Raw genomic sequence first — 23095 nt, 5'->3', positions numbered from 1 at the left:
TTGCTCCAAAGAAATGGCTAAAAGTTACTCATCCTGTCAATAGTCTCTGGTCCAGTCAATGTAGAAACTCAGTGCCTTATTGGGGTCCCAGACAGAGGAGACAATCTTCTTCCTTGAAGGGATGGGGCACTGCATAGAAAGCCAGCAAGCCAATGGCTTGCCGTATGAGGGAGAGCGTTTGTATCTTTAGCAGAAGTGAGGCTTTTGATCAGAGGATCCGCTTGTCTGGAAAAATAAGTTTTATGGCTATACCAGACAAAGCCTGCGGTTCGCAGACTTGTCTCTCAGATATCACGGCGAAAATGAATGCGTCTCGATGGTGAGCAGAAGAAAAGGACAGCTGTGCATTTGCCCAAAATGAGTGCACATCAAGTAGGTGAGGCCCAAATAAAGGCCCACCTGCGGCATAAACTAATAGTGCTGGAGGGGACATGTGGATCAGCCCCTCTAGAAAACAACAGTGTGTTGGCATTCGGCAGTGGGTTAAGTGCAGGGACTGGCCATACGCCAGTCCCTGCGGGCACCTCCCATCTGTGCATGGCCAAAGGCAGGTTGGTCACTGAACTTGGCTGTATGCCCCCTTGTCAACACCCAATTTAGGAGGTTGAAGACAGGGGGAGTTGGAAAATAAGAGTTATGGGTTAGAAACTAAGCGATATGGTTGGGGCTCAAACCCAAAAACATTAAAATTCACCTGTCATGTTAGGCAACACACACATGTTTAAAACACCAATTCGCCAATGGTCATAAACGGAAAAAATCTATCAAGACAACACAGCAGTGTGAGTTATGGCTTCTGTACCATAACTGGCAAATTTCAGTGCTTTTCAGTAACTGGTTTTAAGTTTTTGGAGACAGTGTTATGGAATTGTCTTCTTACGTATAATTATGCGAAATGACAAGAGATAGCCGCAGTGGGAGGTACACAGTTTAGTCATCAAAAAGAGGCTGACAGTTGCACAGAAGCTACCTAAAGCACAGCATTATATGATCCAGGGATTGAGATACGAGGCCGGCTCTGGGTGCCTTATATGCCCATTCCAGTTCTGGGGTGAGTTGGTGCAATCGGGTTTTCAAGCAGACTTGTCCCAGGGCAGAGGTCATAGTGTAATGACATGCTCATGCTTTATTAATTTAATCAAAACCGTTCCCATAATTTTTGTTAAATTAAAAAAAAAAAAAAAAAAATGTTCCCGAACTGATGATGATGATATGTTGAAAGAGTAGAAGAATGGTCGCCTCTAACGTACAGAAGCCAGAGGCAGCTAAAGAAACAAGCACTGGCAAAGACAATAGGTCTCAGCAATCCGAGAGCTATTGGTGTTGTCAATGTTAATGTCTTTTAGCTATGTTTTTTCGAGTAGATGTATACAGCATGGGGTGGAATTATTTGGGTTGGAGTGGATTTGTGTGTCTTGGAATTGTATGGTGTTGATTGGATTCATGTGCACTGGAATTATGTGGGACTTGATTATGTTGTATTGAGTGTAGTGGGATTGAGTGTCATGGAAGTGTAATTATATGGAGAGGGATTGTGTGTCGAGGAGCAGCACATTGTGGAGTGGAATTACATGGTACTGAATTTTGTAGCATGGTGTGTAATTTTGTGGTCAACTCAAGTGTTATCACTGCCACGAAAGATTAAGGGGAAGCAGTAATGACATGCACAAAGTAATCTGGGACAACAGACATGAACTTGAGCTGAGACAATCTTAAATCAATTCAGAGTAATCAGCTCTATATCTTTGATAGACCTTCTTTGAGATTTCAGAAGCTTAAGCGGAACATTTGAGCATCAATCTAGTGTGTTTCCTTAGGGAAGGAAAATGAACTGCAATAATACATATGGTAAAAACACAAGCAGGGGGCAGCTATGCGTCCTAGGGTCTTCCACTACAATAAACCAAGAAGAAAACATTGGAGAAAGCCCACATGTAAGCGTATACGAATATAACACATTAGGTCATTTTTTAAGCAAGTTTAAAAACAGGCCACTGCCAAGCATAGCAACAAGCCCTTGGACCAATCTTCTGGGTATGCTTCATGAGCCGATATAAGTGGTAGAGGGTTAATTGTTTAAAAGCCCCTTCCACCGTCCGGAACAAAACAGAGGAGCAAAGTATGCTTACCAAATAGCTGCTAGACAAAAAAACTGAAATGGCTGCTCAGTATCAAAAGGCTATTTATACCGTGTGCACCCCATCTTATACTTTGTGTAATACATTTTTAAACGAATGATTTGTAGATTCACAATGCTTTCTGTCACAGAGTTGGACCGCTCAGCACCTCAAGTATACATCAGTAGTTCCCCGCTCCTTAAAATCAGTATTCAAATCAGAACCATCCAGTTACACCCACATTCTAAGTGATCCTAATGACCGATGTAGCTTTCCTATCAGAAAAAAATGTATGCATTTCCCAAAGGTAAATGTAAATTGTATTTATTCTTCATTTAAGGTGTGTGCATCGTATTTTATACAGATACCTGTAGGTGAAAAGCCAACAAAATAATTAAAGAATATTATGTTATTTTAAGCCACATCCCTGACCACGCCCCCAAACTCGCTGACCTCTTCCCATTGAACTTTGGATCACAATTTCCACGCTTTCCTTCATGTACTTCGACCACTATGCCAGGGGATAGCTAAGAAAGCAGGAGGGCCAGGCTGGGTGCAGGAGTTAGGCTTGATACACTGCCGCGTATGGCTTCTAGCAGCGGAAGAGACACTGATGACCAGGGTCATGAGTGCATCAGCATGATGACTTCCTTCATGCAAATACCTCTACGATCCTTGCTCTTGTAGAGATAAGCTGGCATACAGCCTGCTGCCAAATCTTAAGAGAACATCGCAGGGCTGGAGAAGGCATCCTCAAGGCCAAAGGCTCAGCGGCTGGCAAGCTCCTCGGCGCCCTCGTCACCAATGTAACGTTGTGGGGGCAATTAACCTCTTTAGTGTAAAAGGATGACATAAGGGTTCGAATGCGTCCAAGAACTGGTGTGAGTGCACGTGCGCCCAGATCTTGTTTATTCGTGCGGGTCACCCGACAGGCGATGCAGTTGAAGGGATGGATGTGTGCACAATGTAGCCATGTGTGGGGGCAAGTGCAGTGACGTCTTCTCGATAGATGACACTGCCCAATCAGCCATGCTGACAAGCCAGAAAGAATCAGTGCTGCATCAGGACGCCGCGCGAACCACTGACTTTTAAAGAAACATCCGGTGTCAAAAATACCACATGTACCTCAGAGAACTGTTACCCCGCATCCTTCTACATGCCCGGATCAAGTCACACTTACGGCTGCCACGCATATCCCGAAACAAAGCAACGGGTCAGCCGACTCCTCGGACGGGTATCGGTCAAGAACATACCGTGAGACTATCCAGATCCATACCAAACTCTTCTTCAACCCTACACCCACCAAGAAATTCGAGCCGCAGTTTAGTCTGAGCTCTCCGGCCTGAAACAAGCTGTTAAAAAACGGTCCGTTACAGACTCAGATCAAGAAATCCACCATCCAAGCCAAGCTCGTTTCAAACTGAGCGGCAACCACAGACTGTAGGGAGAGCGGCTCGGACAAAGGCACGTGCGGAACCAACAACAAATCGGAGCTTTGCTATCTATGCTGTGTACTATGATTGGTTGGGGGGTTCCCCTGATGCTCCAATCCTAGGCAATTTTATAGATTACCGTACCTCCCACTCCAAGAGTGTAGAACCGTGGGATAGGTTGTTATGCGACCCGGAAGTGTTAAGAAATTATGGACATATGACATCCGTTAAAAGATCAACACCGGACGACGGACACTGGGCTGGATTCACGGACGGTCTGTGTAAGTAGCGAATAGGTGGCCACCTGCTCTGTGGTGAAGTAATTTTGTTTGTCTCTCATATCCATTTTAATTACAATGTGTTCTAGTGAGGAGTCTTCTTTTTGAGGGATTGTATTCAACCTGAGCAGGCAGTAAATAAAAAAACACGAATTTTATATAATATATTACCCAGTATTCCACAAGGACATAGGAAAACAACAATAATCATTATAGATGAGTAACTGACTTACTGAAGGTGGTTTGAAGGGATATCTGTCACAGAGGTAATCTACGTGCGTTGGTACCCAAACATTTTTGAAGAAGGCTGAGAAAATAAGTGCTTCAATTATGAGTTCATTAGTGGAGCATAGTTTATGTTCTTCTCGTCACTGATCCACCAGGGCGCTCGCTGAAGCTAACTGCGCCGACCAGGAAGAGATAGCACTGTTACCTTTTCAGTATTTTGTCTAACGAACTGAAAAGATGACCTGTGGCATTGACAACATTATAAATGCCCCTATATGTCAGAGATATATGGGTCTCTCTTCATTTACTAATACAAAGTGAAACTGGCTCTCACAGTCACTCAAGTCAAATCTATTGATGACTATCACGTCCCTACAGGCTTTAAATAAGCCTGTCTCGGTAACACGCCCGTAGATCATACTTGTCTAGAAAGCCGTTGTGCAATATTCGATGTTTCCTTCCTGGCAAAAAAAACAAATCACAGGCAAGGGAATTACTAAATTCGCTTTCAAACCGTCAAGTGGTGCACAGCTTGCTAGGGGAGTGTCATGCTTCAGTCCACTTAGGTGAAGGGAAGTAGCTTTCTTCGTCATTGGGGAACAGCTACTCTGGATGCCTGACAAAGGTTCCCATAATTGTGTTGGTGCAGTGTCACTTGCGATTGCATCGTTCACTACTGTAGCCTAGGATATTCTACTAAAGCACCTTACTGAAGCAACAGAAGCGAGCAAAACCTCAAACATGGGGTTGAGATACTTTCACACGTGTCGATTTTTTCAGAGTGGGAGGGCAAATGTCCATGACTGCCTGGACACACTCTAGGTGGGTTCTCCACTTTCACTCACCTCTTTCATACTCTGATATTTTTCTCCTTTAACGGGTATCGATAAACGGAGCTAAGGAAAACAATAAAAAATAAGTAAACTATTCTCTTGTGCTTAATATTGGGCAGGCAAGGTTGTACGTGGCTTAGGAAATGGTCCCATTAAATTAGCAAGACGTTCCAGATATTTTATAATTGATTCAGAAGTGCAAACATATTGTAAGGTAAAACATTTACAGGGAGTGCAGAATTATTAGGCAAATGAGTATTTTGACCACATCATCCTCTTTATGCATGTTGTCTTACTCCAAGCTGTATAGGCTCGAAAGCCTACTACCAATTAAGCATATTAGGTGATGTGCATCTCTGTAATGAGAAGGGGTGTGGTCTAATGACATCAACACCCTATATCAGGTGTGCATAATTATTAGGCAACTTCCTTTCCTTTGGCAAAATGGGTCAAAAGAAGGACTTGACAGGCTCAGAAAAGTAAAAAATAGTGAGATATCTTGCAGAGGGATGCAGCACTCTTAAAATTGCAAAGCTTCTGAAGCGTGATCATCGAACAATCAAGCGTTTCATTCAAAATAGTCAACAGGGTCGCAAGAAGCGTGTGGAAAAACCAAGGCGCAAAATAACTGCCCATGAACTGAGAAAAGTCAAGCGTGCAGCTGCCACGATGCCACTTGCCACCAGTTTGGCCATATTTCAGAGCTGCAACATCACTGGAGTGCCCAAAAGCACAAGGTGTGCAAAACTCAGAGACATGGCCAAGGTAAGAAAGGCTGAAAGACGACCACCACTGAACAAGACACACAAGCTGAAACGTCAAGACTGGGCCAAGAAATATCTCAAGACTGATTTTCTAAGGTTTTATTGACTGATGAAATGAGAGTGAGTCTTGATGGGCCAGATGGATGGGCCCGTGGCTGGATTGGTAAAGGGCAGAGAGCTCCAGTCCGACTCAGACGCCAGCAAGGTGGAGGTGGAGTACTGGTTTGGGCTGGTATCATCAAAAATGAGCTTGTGGGGCCTTTTCGGGTTGAGGATGGAGTCAAGCTCAACTCCCAGTCCTACTGCCAGTTCCTGGAAGACACCTTCTTCAAGCAGTGGTACAGGAAGAAGTCTGCATCCTTCAAGAAAAACATGATTTTCATGCAGGACAATGCTCCATCACACGCGTCCAAGTACTCCACAGCGTGGCTGGCAAGAAAGGGTATAAAAGAAGGAAATCTAATGACATGGCCTCCTTGTTCACCTGATCTGAACCCCATTGAGAACCTGTGGTCCATCATCAAATGTGAGATTTACAAGGAGGGAAAACAGTACACCTCTCTGAACAGTGTCTGGGAGGCTGTGGTTGCTGCTGCACGCAATGTTGATGGTGAACAGATCAAAACACTGACAGAATCCATGGATGGCAGGCTTTTGAGTGTCCTTGCAAAGAAAGGTGGCTATATTGGTCACTGATTTGTTTTTGTTTTGTTTTTGAATGTCAGAAATGTATATTTGTGAATGTTGAGATGTTATCTTGGTTTCACTGGTAATAATAAATAATTGAAATGGGTATATATTTGTTTTTTGTTAAGTTGCCTAATAATTATGCACAGTAATAGTCACCTGCACACATAGATATCCCCCTAACATAGCTAAAACTAAAAACAAACTAAAAACTACTTCCAAAAATATTCAGCTTTGATATTAATGAGTTTTTTGGGTTCATTGAGAACATGGTTGTTGTTCAATAATAAAATTAATCCTCAAAAATACAACTTGCCTAATAATTCTGCACTCCCTGTAGCTTCACCTTAGATTTACATCTCCCATTGAAAAGCAGGGTCATCCGGTCACTAAGAGCTCAAATTAATCTATCCACATCTGAAACATACATATGCCATATCTGCATGCAAAAGATACTGCTATTGTATCTAAAGTAGTTCTAGGCTTCTGCGTTAAGTGGCCTATTTCTTGGAGCTATGAAACTGTAATTAAAAGATTTCAGCTAATAAAAATGTTTTGCTGCTCTATTGGCATTTGCTCTCATCACCCATTTTCCGCAGTATTCTAATACAACCTAGAATTTAGGTCTGTGTTATGCCGCTGAGGTTTAATTTGTTCCACAGTGCTCTTTGAACTTTATGACGGTAGCAATCAATTAACACATGATATGCAGAGGCTTACACTCAACTGTTGAATGTATTATTGTTTGCATGTTTAGGATTTTGCTGGCCATGTATAATCAGAAAGACATTTGCTGCCTTTGGTGCAAGTTTTTGAATTCTAAACACACACGGACCTGATTTTGTGATGTGGAAGAAGGTCCTAGAGAATGAGGGGAAAAAGACAATTACTGTTTTGCGTCCTCCCTAGCTATAAGACAAACAACCATAAACAAAAGTGACCAGTCTCAAAGGGCACTCACTTTTTGTCATTTACCGTTTTTTAGTAGTCCTTTATCAATCCATATTGCAATCCAGATATGATAAGGACCAAGACATTCACAAAAAATTGAAAGGCGCGCCCTCACTCACTCCTTTGGGTGTCATGCTTCATCTTTGGCCACACTCCGTTGACTAGAGAAAATTCTAGTTGTGAATGAGCTCTTCGTTGTGAAGAGTACTTTTCGGGCAGTGGGTGTATGTGGAACCAGGATCTAGTGTATCTCAAGATCCTTATCCCTTAAACCAAGGTCTTCATTTATTGTGGATTGACCTAAGGGATGATGACAAAATGTTGCGATGAAGGAACTACCTATTATTCCTACATCTGAATAGGTCGACATTTTCAGCCTGTATAATGGCCCTGCAACAGGTCCTAGGCTTTCTTCAGGACCCAGATTCTTATTTTCCTAATTTCTCTACTGCAAGCCCTTATGTTAATTCATCAACAGGTACACTATACCTGTTAGTACAGTCCTGTAGGGCAATGTTCGCGCAAGTTGCAGAGTTTTTTTTTTGTCCCATAAGGTATGTAAAACACACAATACAGCTAATCATAATCATTGAAAATAATTAACTGTGGAAATAATCCAATTAAAATGATGAAAAAATACCAATAAAGACAGAGCATAGAAAGGAATTTGATACTTTTCATGTTCTTAGTAACTTTGTAAATTTCATGTCATGCATATGAAAAGTGCACACTGCAATTCCGTGAGAGTGGGAAAAGCATATGTTCGTTCAAACACAATTATAGCGTCTTGTCTGCAACTCATACTAGTGCGGGCCCCATGGAGAAGTTGGTGGGGAAAATCCTTGTAGTCCTAATCTGTTTGGTAAATAATGTACAGAGACGTAGTCAGCAGAATGGCGGTTTTAAAAGAGAATGCGCCCAACCCCTACAAGCCCTCGGCACGTATTTCGTAAAATATGTTTTCTCGCTGAAATACCTAGGCATTCTCCACTAACCCTCTGAATGTTAATTGGGCTGGTAGCGACGCAACACTTAAAAGCATTTCACTTCAGCTGTTCAATATGTGTCTGCGTCGCATTACCTTATGCTTGGTACATCCTGACCTCAAAGGTAGGTGTGTCCATATAGTGCTGGTGCCCTTGGGGATTAAGGAGCCAGATGTGTATGATCTAAACTGTTGATTTTTTAAAAATGATTATTATTATTTTATTGGTTGCAAAGATGATTCAGGAAATGGTTGTTTGCACTAAATGAAGTCAGGATTATTGTTAGAATCCATTTTGAATTGATTCGTTTCTTTAACACGTGTAAGTTTTAGCTTTTTCCTCTCTGAACGCACTGTCTATCACATATGTTATCTTATGTATATTTGTTTAAGTAACATAAGCCTGGTTCCACACCATAGGCTTGCAGCTGGTTTCTTTCCCTAACTGGGGCACGGTACTCATTATAATTATGTGTTCAAAATAACTAACTGACCTCAGCTGTTGTATTTTGGGGAGGGAAAGGCTAATATCTATACCTTTGAACCACGCAATCCTTTGAAGGGTCTCAAGAATGTGGGGAGTCAGGCAGCTGCAGAGGGGAGGCAAGGACAAAGCTGTGAATGGAACCGGTGTGTGGAAAACTGATTAACTCCTTAAAATATCTGTATGACGTATATCATTATTTACACACTTTATGTATCCTTTGATGTATGAGTATAAATATCACTGTTAAACGCTTCATGCCAGCACACTTTACTTCGGGCCTGGGATGCCAGTGGTAAACTTGTCCTCTTTTGCTGCAGCAAAAATAAACAGACCTTTGGTCATTGATTTTTCACTCCGGCTCTCCGTGTCAAAACCTCCTTTGTAAATGCATTTGTAAGTATCTGCAAATATGTGCATTTGACAATTTTGGCGCCCGAACAGGGACCTTCCAGTGGATATCTTCAGTAGCTCTGTCACAAGACGTGCTGCCAGTGGGGGGACGCCGTTCCGGAGGTGTAGATTCCAGGGGCCCCTGCACAAAGACTTAGTTTCAAAAGCAGCTGCATCTTATCCACCGGGCAGGCCTCTCCCCGCTTTCTCATGATGTCCCAGCGAAGTCCCTGAAACATCGGTTTTTATCTTGACTGATTAGTCTGACACGGGCGGCCGGAGAGAAATCCAGGAAAAAGCAGATAGTCAGGTAAGACTGTTCCTCGCTGGCTATTTGTCTGCTTTAACTTGCATTTGAGAGAATAATTGTTTTTGGATAACTTATCACTTTTGGGAATGATTAGTTCCACTTTTGGGAATGATTAGTTCTTGGTAAATTTGCATTTGTACAAGGTACCATTTGACAATTTGTATTACACGTGTTTTTGTTTGAATAATTTGCCCAGGCCTGGAGCAATTTGTAAGTTGGTAAATATTTGAAAAAGGTTTTCCTTGGTGCACATTTGAAAAAGGGTTTCTTTGGTGCGTGTTGCATTTTGAAATTTGGTGCGTGTTGCATTTTGAAAAATTAAAAGGTTAGATATGGGAAATAAGAAATGTTGGCAAGGGCTATGTCTTTGTTTTCGCCGAAATCATGTGCCACGTTTAGATAAAAAGCAACCCATCCCAAAAGAGGGAACACCAGGGTGGGACATGTTAAAGGATTATGGTTTAGAGAATCATTTGTATAATAGTATATGGCGCAAATATACTAGACATTGTCCTGACCTCCAGTGGCCGGAGGATGGGTCTTTTGATTTAAAGAAACTAACCTACCTACAGGAATGTTTGTTTCATAAAAGGGCTAGACAACATATGTTTGAAGTATACAGAAAATGGGAAATTGAGGCCACCAAAAGAAAAACTAAGTCAGATAAACTGTTAGAGAAGGAGAACCGGAGAACCATCATGCAGAAAGCCGCACTGTACCACCATTCCCAAACCCAGAAAAGAATTGAGTCTGAAGATAGAGTCCATAGGGCCCAGGTGGAGGGAAGTTATGTATCAAAGCCAACAGAACCCAAACATGCATTAGAGGAAGATGAGGTATTGCTACAGCTATTAGACAATAGCCCTACTGCACCTCCACCTTACACACCCCCTGCAGTAGCCCAACCTATCATGGGGGCACAGCAACAGCAGCAAGGGCAAGGGCACAATTTGGGAAATCCAGGTGCACCACTACAGCAGCATGTGCCACAGCCACCACAGCCTCTAGCCCAAGCCACCCAAATAGCCCAAGTCCTAATCCCTCTGCCACCTGCCCCACCACTACCAGCCAGCACTGCAAGGTTACCAATAATGTCCCCTGCCCCTAATACCCCAAATGGACAACGCCGACGGTGTACAACCACTCACCCACTTTCACCCATATGGAGCACACCTATGAAGTCGATTTCACCCCCTAGTACCCGTTCCACTATTGTGGAGTGGGAAAAACGGGTTATCAAAAATCAGTCAGAGAACTGGATGGCACACCCTATTTACACCCACACCGATATTATGAACACAATACAACAGATGTCACATTATGGACAGCAATTAGCACTACAATACATGATTGAAAAATTGGAGAGGGATTGGAATTCTTGTATTACAGATTCTACCCCTCTCCCTTATGAACAAGAATTACGCCAATTATGGCGGGACAGTGTGGCTTGTATGCTTGATAGTAACAGCATAAATGAGGGAGTACGCATTTGTGTTATAGCCAGAGAAGATGTTCTCAATACATATGACAAGGGATACCCAATGAGGGAAGTACACCCTGATATGCCCGCTGCAGCTGCAGTTGCAGCAGCAGCTGCCGCCGGACAACCAGCTCCCGTGCCGGTGGCCCAATTTGTCCATATCCCATGGAAAAGGGAGGAGGTAATGGCAATAAAAAAAGACTTGCCAGACCCTCGAAAGAATCCAGCTGGATTCTATCGGGACCTTAGAATTGCTATTTCCACCACCACCATGACACTCAAAGACATTGACTATTTTTTTGGTGTTTTATTGGGTCCTGAAGTTTGGCATAAAATTCGAAGAGTAGATGATGCACCTACTTTGGGAAATACATGGGGGGGTTTAGAAGCACGGGAAGCACAAAGGGCACCAGGATCCCTGCCGCATCAGGATATTTTAAATTTACCTAATCGGATATTGACTAAGTTAGAAACTGTTATACCTCTTCAGACTGTGGATTGGGGAAAACTTGCCACTTATAAACAGAAAATAGGTGAAGATGTCCAAGATTATTTTACTAGAATTGAACAAGCTTTCATAGATTTTAGCAGTCAAGACCTAGCCACCGTAACAGGTGTCACACTATTTGTAGAACGCTTTGTTAATGGACTTCTACCTGAAATATCACAAAAATTAAAAGCAACAGAGAGTTCGTGGATGACGAAGGGACAGGCAGAGATTTTACAGATGGCACAATACCATGAGAGCAGGTACAAGGAAGAATTAGAAAAGAATGAGAAGTCAGTAAAAGAATTTAAGAAAAAGGTACTATTACAACAGGCATATCCCCAGCGGGATACAACCCCTCAGCCAAGGGGTGGCCCACCAAGGGGACGGGGAAGGGGTCGAGGTCGAGGTGCATCTGCACCACCCCAAGACCGCCGATTAAATATCAACCAATGTGCCTACTGTAAGCAGGATGGACATTGGCGTGATACTTGCCCATTACTGGAAGGAAGACAAAGTATGTCACTTAATAGAGGGAACGCGGCAGGTAATTTACGAGGGCGAGGAAGAGGTAGAACTGATCAGAATTCGCAGAATGAGAACCAGGTCCCGCGTAACACTAATATTTTTGACAATGCATTTGAACGACAATATTATGCTGATTATTCCTTTTCTGAATCCTACAATTATTAGGACAGCCACAGACAGGGCCAGGGGCGAGTAAGTATTCCTGTAGATCAGAATGGTCCCTACATTGATGTAAAAATCGAAGGAGAGGGCCATAAGTTTCTTCTAGATACTGGTGCCACCAGAACATCTATTGCACATTCTGCAGTCACCGGGGCTCCCCTGTCTGGGCTTCATACCACATCAATTGGGATTTCTGGGATCCCCGTGGTGAGCCCCATCTCAACACCTATGAGAGTAACTGTAGGCCCATTTACAGTATACACGCCACTCTCTTTAACATCAGGTTGCAATGAAAACTTGTTTGCATTAGATTTGTTAAAGAAATTAAATGCAGTTATTCACTGTTCAATGGATGGTGTCTATGTAACTATGGATAGTGTTTCCCCTACTCGGTGCATGTTCTCACAGGAATACGACTTACCCCCAGAGCTAAAGGAAATAGACCCTTGCTTATGGGCCAAAGGCAAAAATGATGTAGGCATTATGGATATAGACCCTATTGTAATAAAAATCAAACCAGGTGCCCGGTTACCTCGCGTTCCTCAATACAAATTACCTAAATCAAGCGAAAAAGGGCTCAAGGCAGTCATATCTGATCTTGTGCATGCAGGTGTCATAAAGGAAATAGTGAGCAGCCCATGTAACAGTCCAATCCTTCCTGTTGTAAAGAAACAAAATGATGATAATAGATTAGATGGTGAGCAATCAGTTACTGATAACACAGTATATCGTTTAGTTATTGATCTCCGAGAAATAAATAAAATAGTAATTCCCCAGTTTCCCGTGGTCCCAGACATGAATAGTCTTTTCACCATGATTCCACCCTCTGCGTGTTTTTTCACCGTAATCGATTTGAAGAATGCCTTCTTTAGCATTCCAATTGCTGAAGAATCCCAATATTTGTTCAGTTTTTCCATCTTTAATAGATCATTTTGTCTGACAAGAGCTCCACAAGGGTTTGTACAGAGTCCCAGTTTATATAATCAGTGTCTTAAACGTCAACTAGACCAATTCAATCCACCTTCAGGCTCTGCACTGCTGCAGTACATTGACGATATTTTAATTGCCTCAGATTCCATGACCCAATGTAAGACTGATACTGTTGCATTATAAACAAAACAAAACAAAACAATGCCAACAGGGAAGATATTCATAGGATTTGGGCGCTCACAGTAAGTCCAATCAAGTAATAGTCCAATAAGTTTATGGTATGGTGCTCATGACAGGAGGATCTCCCTTAGTCCTCCCATGTTTCAAGGCAAACACACAGAAAAAGAACAGGTGTCAGAGCACTCATGATATTCCTAATTAGGAGTTATTGATGTATCCAGTCTTCTTAGTCAATCAATCACCGACTCATGTTCATCTCAGAGTCCAGATTTTATTCTCAATGTATGGAACTCTCCATAAGTATAGTACAGTACAGCCAACACGTGTTTCACCCCATGAGAAGTTAATCTCTTAAGGACTTCATCAGGGCTTAAGTTCTATGTTGCATCCAAAATAAAGTTGCACCGAGGTAAATTCCATATCAATGTGTGCGCGAGGGTGACTGCCTGCCTTGGGATGGACGCAGGGCTGTTGTTAGCCTTCTGCCAAAGGAGTCTTTCTGATACTGTTGCATTATTACAATATTTGGCATCCCTGGGCCATAAGGTGTCCCTCCCAAAATTGCAGTATTGTAGAGAGGAGGTCACCTATCTAGGACACCTCCTCTCTAAGGAGGGTGTAGGTTTGCCCCGAATAAAATACAGCATTATAAATTCACAGATCCAGGGAGGCATGTACTTTGTATGTGGAAGAACTGCGTATAAAGTACACCCTCTAAACTGGGAAGGGATATGTTCACTGGCATATTTGGCACCCAACATTACTGTGATATCAAATATATCATCTTCCCAGCCCCTTAACATGGGGAGTTTTGCACATAGGTACAAACGAGGGACACCCATACCGGAGGAGCGAAAGAACTGGGTATTTCAAGTACTACATGTTCTTATTCCAGGATTTGGAATTTTCGACTTACAACTGGCAATGATGAATATGTCAGCTGAATTAGCCATTGCATTTAATGCCACCAGGGAGGCCATAGGAAGTGTACAGATAGAGATAAACTCTGCAGCCCAATTGGCGATACAAAATCGGCTTGCCCTAGACTTGATTACAGTACAACAAGGAGGAGTATGTGTTTTAATCCAACATCAGTACCAGCAAAAGTGCTGTTATTTTGTCAACAAGTCATCAGAGATAGAATTGGATATTGGGAAAATAAAAGAAGCAGTACAGGTATTTGAAAAGGGGGGCCAATATGAAGGAGGCAATTTGAGTTTATCATGGTTATGGTCTTGGTTTGGGGGGTGGGGCTGGTTGTTTAAAGACATACTTTTTATAATAATAGCTATTATATTAAGTTGTTTGTTAGTACAGTGCTTACCTGCTTTCTGTTCCTGTTTAAAATTGTGTAAACTTCCGCCAGTAAAAATACTAGAAACCAATCGAGCTATGATGCAGAGAGAAGAGATAAATTCCCTAATGGCTATTGATCCCACTATTCTCACTACAGATACTGGTTGCTCATACCCATCGGTTGTTTATGTCCCCATGAATGTAAATTTCAAGGAAGTATGGTTAAAATTCAACATATATGAGGAAATTTAGAACTATTCAAAACGTTGATTATGTTCAGGGAGAAAAAAACTCAAAAAGGGTCGATTGTTCGAATCCATTTTGAATTGATTTGTTTCTTTAACACGTGTACGTTTTAGCTTTTTCCTCTCTGAACGCACTGTCTATCACATATGTTATCTTATGTATATTTGTTTAAGTAACATAAGCTTGGTTCCACACCATAGGCTTGCAGCTGGTTTCTTTCCCTAACTGGGGCACGGTACTCATTATAATTATGTGTTCAAAATAACTAACTGACCTCAGCTGTTGTATTTTGGGGAGGGAAAGGCTGATATCTATACCTTTGAACCACGCAATCCTTTGAAGGGTCTCAAGAATGTGGGGAGTCAGGCAGCTGCAGAGGGGAGGCAAGGACAAAGCTGGGAATGGAACCGGTGTGTGGAAAACTGATTAACTCCTTAAAATATCTGTATGACGTATATCATTATTTACACACTTTATGTATCCTTTGATGTATGAGTATAAATATCACTGTTAAACGCTTCATGCCAGCACACTTTACTTCGGGCCTGGGATGCCAGTGGTAAACTTGTCCTCTTTTGCTGCAGCAAAAATAAACAGACCTTTGGTCATTGATTTTTCACTCCGGCTCTCCGTGTCAAAACCTCCTTTGTAAATGCATTTGTAAGTATCTGCAAATATGTGCATTTGACATTATGTGATTGTAAGTGCCCAATAACATATAAGTCTGCTATGAGAACAATGTCAGATCTATGTTACTGGATTTTGATTTTGGAACCTGGGGAGCAGGAGTCAGACATGGTAGTCAGTATCTCATTACCGAGAATGGGCGTAGAGGTATGTGAAGAGGAAAAATGTACATAGATGTCGAATCAACTTTATGATACCCAGTTGATCTCCATGTAGTCTCTGGGTATTTGGCTGATAGATAGGAAAAGGAGCCAAAGTGTTACGTGTAGTTGTGAAACTCAGGTAAATTAACTAGGTGTTTGTGATCGGTGGCCATGGTATATCATCATTTAAACCATCATTGTGTGTTTTCAAATGGTAACCCATCGTTGTTCTTTATTTAATAAAATATTTAAAGTGTCATTATGATGGCTGTAGGTCACTTTCTCAACGACCACCCACTTGATAGCATTTTCTGTGTAGTTCTTTATAGAAAATGGTTTGTCATTTGGTAGAGCTTCTTTTACATTTTTTATTACTGCAGTGCTTGTTGGTATCTAATGTTTATTTTGTGTGAGGTCATCCCCACATGCCTAAGACAGTACGGGCAGGTTATCATGCATATTACCGTCTCACTATTGCAATTATTATGATTTTTAGGGATCCACAGTCCCTCCATACCCAGATAAATCTCCTTTGTAGTTCCTGTGATTGAGCACACAGAAATCTACCACAGGTATTGTGACCTGTTAGGGGTGGTAACCCCCATAGTGTGTTATCAACTGTGGTAGAAGGGTCACTTTTGTTAGCATAAACCAACCTTTCCATTAGGCTTTTTACCCCATTTGTAGGAGAACAAGGGGAGGCTCCAGGTGTTCCCGTCACTGTAGATGGCAGTCCAGTGTTTTCTAATGATCTTATTACGTTTTGCTAGATACAGCTAAAAGGGTAGTCACACACCTTAGTCTGTCCGGTTGTTCTTTCTGTTGTGTTTTAAAAGAGAGCCTGGTTAATATTAGTTTCTTTGCTCGCTTAGTTATGTATTTTGAGGTATAGGCAGGCTGTGAGTTTGCTAGTCTGTGCATCAGCTTGTTGGTTAAATGTCTCCAGACTGGAGCAATTACATTGAATATGAAAATATTGTCCAAAGAGAATATTTTCATATAAAGATCTAGGACAGAAACTGTCAAAATATAAAAGCCCGTTTTTGTCAGTTAGCTTTTCAAAGACTTTAGTCTCAAAGTGTTCTTCTTTGATCTTGATTTCCAGATCCAGAAAGGTAACCATTTTAGGGTTAATGGTGCAAGTTAATTTAAAAAAAGGATTACAGTTGTTCACCTATTTCACAAACCTAAGTGCCTCTGTGTTGACACCTCGTCATATTACCAGTACATCATCGATGTACCACTGCCATATTTTTATATGGAGTGTGAAAGGATTTGTATAATTGAATTTGTAGTTGTAGTTACATCGAGGGGCATACTGGTATGCCAGACTGGGGCTAAAAGTACTACCCATCGATAGCCCCTGAACCTGGAGGTAAAGGGTGTTTTGATATGAAAAGAAGTTCTCGGTAAGGGCTGTCCTAGCAATTATATGACGAAATGTACAGGGGATTATAGTGTCCTGCATGGAATTCCTAAGGATACTCTGTGCTCCTTTAAGGGTTCTTTCGTGGGGTTTACTAGTGTAAAATGCTTCAATGTACATTTTATTAAGTTAATCAGTGTTCTTATTAATGCTAATATCACGTAAAAGACAGAGGACGTCTCTGGTGTCCGTAAAAAATGAGAGCTTCTTTTTAACCAGTGGCCTATCTTTTTAATCAGTGGTCCAAGGAACCAATCACAAAACTAAGAGAGAGGTTCCAGTATGAAGTTGATCTCTGCGACTGTTGGCCTACAGGATGGCAGGAACCCCATTTTATGTTTATTTTTTTTATTTTTTTTAGTGTATTAAACTGTGCTATTTATAGTTCTTTTGCCACAAGTAATTAATCTTCCTGTCCAGCAATACTTCCCAACACAATGCTTCTTCTGTAATACTTTAGATAGTAGCTCTAAGTGTAGGGGTAGGTAGGGGCTCTTACTAATATCTCATAGCTGTTAGTATCTGATAGGAAGCGTTTGCATTTACTGTCATACATCTCCCTGGACATTACCACAATGGCACCACACTAGTCTGCTGGTTTTATGATCAAGTCATTCTTGTTTTCATGTGATCTTAATGCCATACATTTTGTATGTAATTGGTTATAGAACACCATATCCTGTGTAATGTTGAGTCATTCCACAGCATGGATCCCTGCCTGTTCGAATGCCAACAGTTACGCTGGTATGGATTGAGTTGGAGGTATAAGGGTTAATTTATAGCAAAGATAGGAATTTTTAAAGATTAAATCTAAAGAAAGCTTTTGGAAACACAATCTCCAACTGGGGTGATCATGATGTTGTTGACTGAGTCGTTCTCAACAGTCAAGCGTCACTTGCAAGAGAGTGCAGGCCAGTCACGGAGTCACACGGACGCCCGGCATGTACCTTTGGAAGACGATGAAGCAAAGACGTTGCACGGAGTCAGGGAGGTGAGGCGTCGCTGAAGCTGGTCAGGCGTCTGTTCCTTCTACCACGGAGGTGATGAGTCGGTTCCTTATTGTCAGGCAGGAGAGGTGATGCAGCATCTTTGGCGAGGCGTCCGTTCCTTACGTTCTGGCGGGGTCAATGAATCCAACAAGTTGAGGCGTCAACTTCTCTGTGTTGCGATTACGCCACAGGAGCTGCGGCGGTGTCGTGTGTCCCTGATGTCGGGGACATGGCACTCAGGACACACGCTGTGGCAGAACTTCAGAGGCACTGCAGCAGCGTCAGTCTCGGCACTCAGTGGGGAGCACAGCTCCTGGTGCTGGCAGTGGCACGAAGTCAGACAGCGGCGTCGGTATCGAAGTAGCTCTGGAGTCAAGGCACTTGGTTTCTTTTTGGTTACACCAGAATGCACACCCAAGGGCCCAGGAACTGGATTTGGCACCACTTGGTGGGTCAGGACTCTCAGCAAGAGAGCACCGGTGCTGGCAGAAGAAGTCCTTGATGTCCCTGAGACTTCTAACAGGAGGCAAGCGCAGTTCAAGCCCTTGGAAAGCAGGATATAGAAATCAAAGTCCAGTCCTTTCACTCCCAGGACAGAAGCAGCAGGCCAGCACAGCAAAGTAATAATCAGAGTGGCAGTCCCTCCTTCGGCATAATGCCCTCAGTACAGAAGTGTTCTGAAGTTGTGGTGTCAGAGGCCCAATACTTATACTTAATTCTGCCTTTGTAGTAAGCAAACTTCAAAGGAAATTATTGGTAGTGCAAAAGACCCTGCCTTTCCTGCCCTGGCCCCAGACACACTCTAGGGGGTTGAAGACTGCTTTGCAGCCCTATTCAGATGCAAGTGTCAGCTTCTCCCTCCACCATAGCCCAGGAAGACCCATCCGGATACTCAGGGCACACCTCTGATCCCTTTGTGTGACTGTCTATAGTGATTTCACGAACAGCCCAACTGTCATCCTGACCCAGACGTATATATTGCACAGCAAGGCAGAGGCACAGCGTGGGTAAGCAAGAAAATGTCCACTTTCTAAAAGTGGCATTTCCAAACTTACAATTTAAAAGACAAGTTCACCAAAATATCCATTTTTAGATTGTGAGTGCAGACACCCCATGCTGCATATCTCTATATGCTCGCAATGGAAATTGCACGTAAAAAATATTTCAAGGCAATCCCAATGTTAACCTATGGGAGAGATAGTCCTTGCAATAGTGAATTTTTTTTTAGCAGTATGTCACTATCAGAACATGTAAAACACACCGGTGCATGCCCTACCTTTAAAATACACTGTACCCTGCCCATGGGGCTGCCATGGCCTACCTTAGAGGTGACGCACATGTAGTAAAAGGGAAGGTTTGGACCTGGCTAGTGGGTTCCCTTGCCAGGTCGAGCTGGCAGTTCCAAAATGCCCTAGTTACCACTGCAGTGGCAAATCTGAGACATGTTTACAGGGCTACGGCTGCTCATGTGGGTTGCCCAATTAGTACTGCAGGCCCGCAAGTAGCATATGATTTACAGGCTCTGGGCGCACACTGTGCATTGTACTAGGGGCTTAATAGTAAATCATATATGCCAATCGTGGATAAACCAATTACCAATACAATTTAGACACAGCGCGCTTGCACTTTAACTCTGATCAGCAGCGGTAAATTGCCCAAAGTCCTAAAGCTAGCAAAAACGAAGTTCAGCACTAGATCAAAATAGGAGGTCAGAAGCCAAAAAGACAGGGGAAACCACACCAAGAGCGACAGGTCTAACGATACCTTACAGAAATATTGTGCTAATTCGCAATCAGAATCTGAGTTTGTTTACTTTGGGAGCTGATACAAAACCTAGTCCTTTATTGAAGATGTTTGTTTCATGCTCAGTCAGCACTTCAAAAATGAGATTTACAGCCGAATTGTTGTCTTGCTTGTGCTTGTTTGGTTCTCCCTGCACATGCTCCTTGTGTCATTTGTGGTCCCCCTGTCCACCGCAGTCTGATATTGTCTTTTTGTTTTCCACTGCCCAGTGCTATGCCTTGTCCTAAAATTAAGGTCTAGGTGGTGAACAAGGGAATCTGATTAGGAAATGTTGGTATTTAGGCCAAAACACACTTTGGTGGCCTTGTTGTGGTCTCATTATGGGGGAGGGGGATATTGACTTTACCCCCATCATTTTTATCTCTGCTGCTGCTCCTTTCATCTGTGGTGAGTGACAATTTCTGAGGTGTTGGTCTTCTCCCACCAAGCTTCTTATCCTGGGGATGTCTAGGATGGTGGTGTAGTATACATCTGTTGCATATGAAAAGGTTGCTTCATGGCTGAACTTGAGAATATCTTTTTGTAGTTTAATTTTTGATTGTGACAAAAACTTCAGATGTTGAGCCATAGATTTGTTAATTTCCTCCAGTTTCTTATTGAATTTTCTGACCACTACAGCCGTTTTCAAGTAACTCTCACTTGCTTGGATTTGTATAAACATAGCTTCTGAGATCCTCTTTGCTGTGTTGACAATAAACACTATCCAATCCCTTGTGCATTTCCAAGCTATATATGACCATTGTGATGTAGTTTAGGAAGCTCTGGGGTTCATTTGAGTACAATCAGGCCCCTAGAGGCTGCTTTTGCCCGCAAATATTCAGTCATTATCGTGCCATGAAGCAGTGTTTTCACCAGATTCCTCTTCTGTTGGATAAGAGATCTTCAATCACTTATCGGTGCAATGAAGTCAATATTTTTGGAAATCCCTTGCTCCTATACATATTGAAAGAAGCAATATGGACCTAATTTTTTAAACCATCTCTATCTGGATTTTAGACTGGCAGGTGACTTCAACAGTTTGAAGGCCTGTCTAAAGAAATAGACTAAAGGCTGACTCAGACTGTGGAAATAATATCTTGCTCACTGCATAAGACCTCACCTGTACAAGTTAAACTTATGACCTCAGTTGATGTGTTTACAGAAGCACAGAGTTCTAAGTTGAATATAACTGTCTTGGTATGGTATGTAATTGACTGACTGTTGTTAGAGAAAATATAAAATACATTAAAGATACAAATATTTTCCCTTCATTAAAAAAGATACATAGCATGAAGTACCTTTCCACATTTCACTCTGCACCTATGTATCACAATGTATGTTTTTTTACAAACCAAAATTATTTGCCAGTTTAGGATGATAAGGATAGGTAGTATGGTGTAGCACTGTCGTGATGGGTGCTGCAGTTGGCACAATGAGTTGTGATCACCTATCTGTGTCTCCATCTGCACATTATAAATGTCCAGGGCTAGTTGTGAACGGATTGACTCTCTTTGAACATTTGTGGCACCATGTTATTTTCTCTTCAGATCACAAGGGAGGTGTCTACTGCGCCAGCCAGCATGGGTAGAAAGACATCTCAGTCACCCTCCCTCCCTCCCTAATGTGCCCTGGTCTGTGTCCAAACACTGTCGATGACCCTTACATCAGACCTAATGTTGTAGTTGGGAAGAAAGCCGCTGAGGCCTGGCTATGAGGCTACACCAGCATATCAGTATTTGTGGTATAGTATTAAAGTGAAGTCTTCAGATGCCAGAAAAGACAGTTAATAAAAATGCTGTTCATCTCAACAGTAGTTGCCAGATATTTGGATTTGAGTAGGAAGTGTGATCTGTAATTTGAATAGACCCTTTAAGTAGATACCTGGGAATGCTGAATTGATAAGTAGTGTAACAAAAAAATGCTTACCTGTTCACCAGTGGAGCAGATTTACAACTTTATTGTAATAGGTGGTCTGAACATGTTTTCTGCTCTAAAAATTGTTATTTGTGTCCAACTTTTTAATGTTATGTCAAAGAAAATGGGCCCTTCATTGTAGCACAAGACAATTGGAGAATTTGGAAAACCACCAACGTCTTCATGTAATGCATAAATTAAATTCTGTGATTGGCCACTTCTCAGAAGAGTGAATTTTTAGCAACTGATGAATGATTTGTGAAATTATGTGAATCAGTACAATTTAACAAAAGTGACGGCTCGACGGTTTGGTTTGTGGATTTGGAGACAAATGGTGACTCCTGTTCTAATTTATGTCTGATATTACTATGCTGGTGGGAATTACTAACAACCATTTTAATATATTCTCCAAAATGTTGTTTTCTTCATTTGAAAATTGCGGAGTTGGATGTTATGTCTGGAGTTCCAGTCCACAAGGAAAGCATATTGTTTGGACCGCTTTTGATTTTAGCATGCTTTAAAAAAGTGCACAAACTGAAAGTATACTTGGATCTACTTTCTCATCAGGAAGTATTTGTAACATGATCAATTGTAATTGTATTTATATATAGTGCTTACTATCCCTGTCGATGTGCTTTTCGGCAAGTAGAATCTATTTAATGAAGTAGGGAAGGATGGTGTCCCAATATCAATCCTTACACTCCTGCACAGAGAAGACCACTGCATGAATCAGCCCAAACAAGTGTCTGAAGAGGTGATTGCTTCAACTCCAATTTTTTCTCTAGTTTGGTGAAAACATACATACAGCAGATCTTGAAACAATCTTCTCCTCCTACTACCCACAACACAAAAAGATAGATATATTTGCTATTGAATCTCAAATCGACATTTGAATCTGGGAAGGCAAGCTAGTGTTGCACGTGGAGTGATCTGAAATCATCCAAAGTTTACAAAAGGGCTTGACCCGATGTGAAAAGCCCAGAAGAAGTGTGTAATTGTGAGCACAGCTCTGGTTGGATGTGATCTTTAATTTTAAATAGGGTACGTGATCCTTGCTCATACAGTCGCGGAAGCTGCAGACACTCTGGGAGAGTGACATCCCAATCTGTTTGTTGACAATTTCCATAATTTGTGACTAAATTTGCACGATCCTCGAGGATCTGCCTGAATATGTAGCTGTACCATGCATTGAGGTTCAACAGCAGATTGTAAACTGGTACTGTGTCTCTGACTAGTGGGAAGACCATTAAAGACCACTAAGGGTAGAGTAGGCTAGCTAGTAAGGAATTGGCCCAGGAATAAAAAGCTTATTGATTGGTCAGATGCCCTAGATGTGCAGGGGAGCCAGGGGCAGTGACTCTCTGCCAAGCTTTATAACCTGC

At 42.0% G+C, this 23095-nt stretch overlaps 1 protein-coding gene across 3 annotated transcripts in view; it reads left to right on the top strand.

The window, feature by feature from the left end:
- Nucleotides 1-3720: 3720 nt before the first annotated feature.
- Nucleotides 3721-23095, top strand: part of RNF216 (ring finger protein 216) — a 697454-nt gene continuing 678079 nt past the window's right edge. Inside the window, exon 1 of one of the 3 annotated variants that reach the window (XM_069210010.1) lies at nucleotides 3721-3831. Coding sequence is in view for 1 of the 3 variants with exons in the window: in XM_069210009.1 (XP_069066110.1) it covers nucleotides 3768-3831 (64 nt within the window). In the remaining 2 variants the exon portion in view is untranslated. The remainder of the gene's footprint in view (nucleotides 3832-23095) is intronic. The other 2 variants (XM_069210009.1, XM_069210008.1) reach the window with 2 other exon arrangements.

The sequence above is a fragment of the Pleurodeles waltl genome, chromosome 10 (genome assembly GCF_031143425.1).
Source record: "Pleurodeles waltl isolate 20211129_DDA chromosome 10, aPleWal1.hap1.20221129, whole genome shotgun sequence".
Lineage (NCBI taxonomy): Eukaryota > Metazoa > Chordata > Amphibia > Caudata > Salamandridae > Pleurodeles > Pleurodeles waltl.
This window is presented reverse-complemented; position numbering and strand designations above follow the sequence as displayed.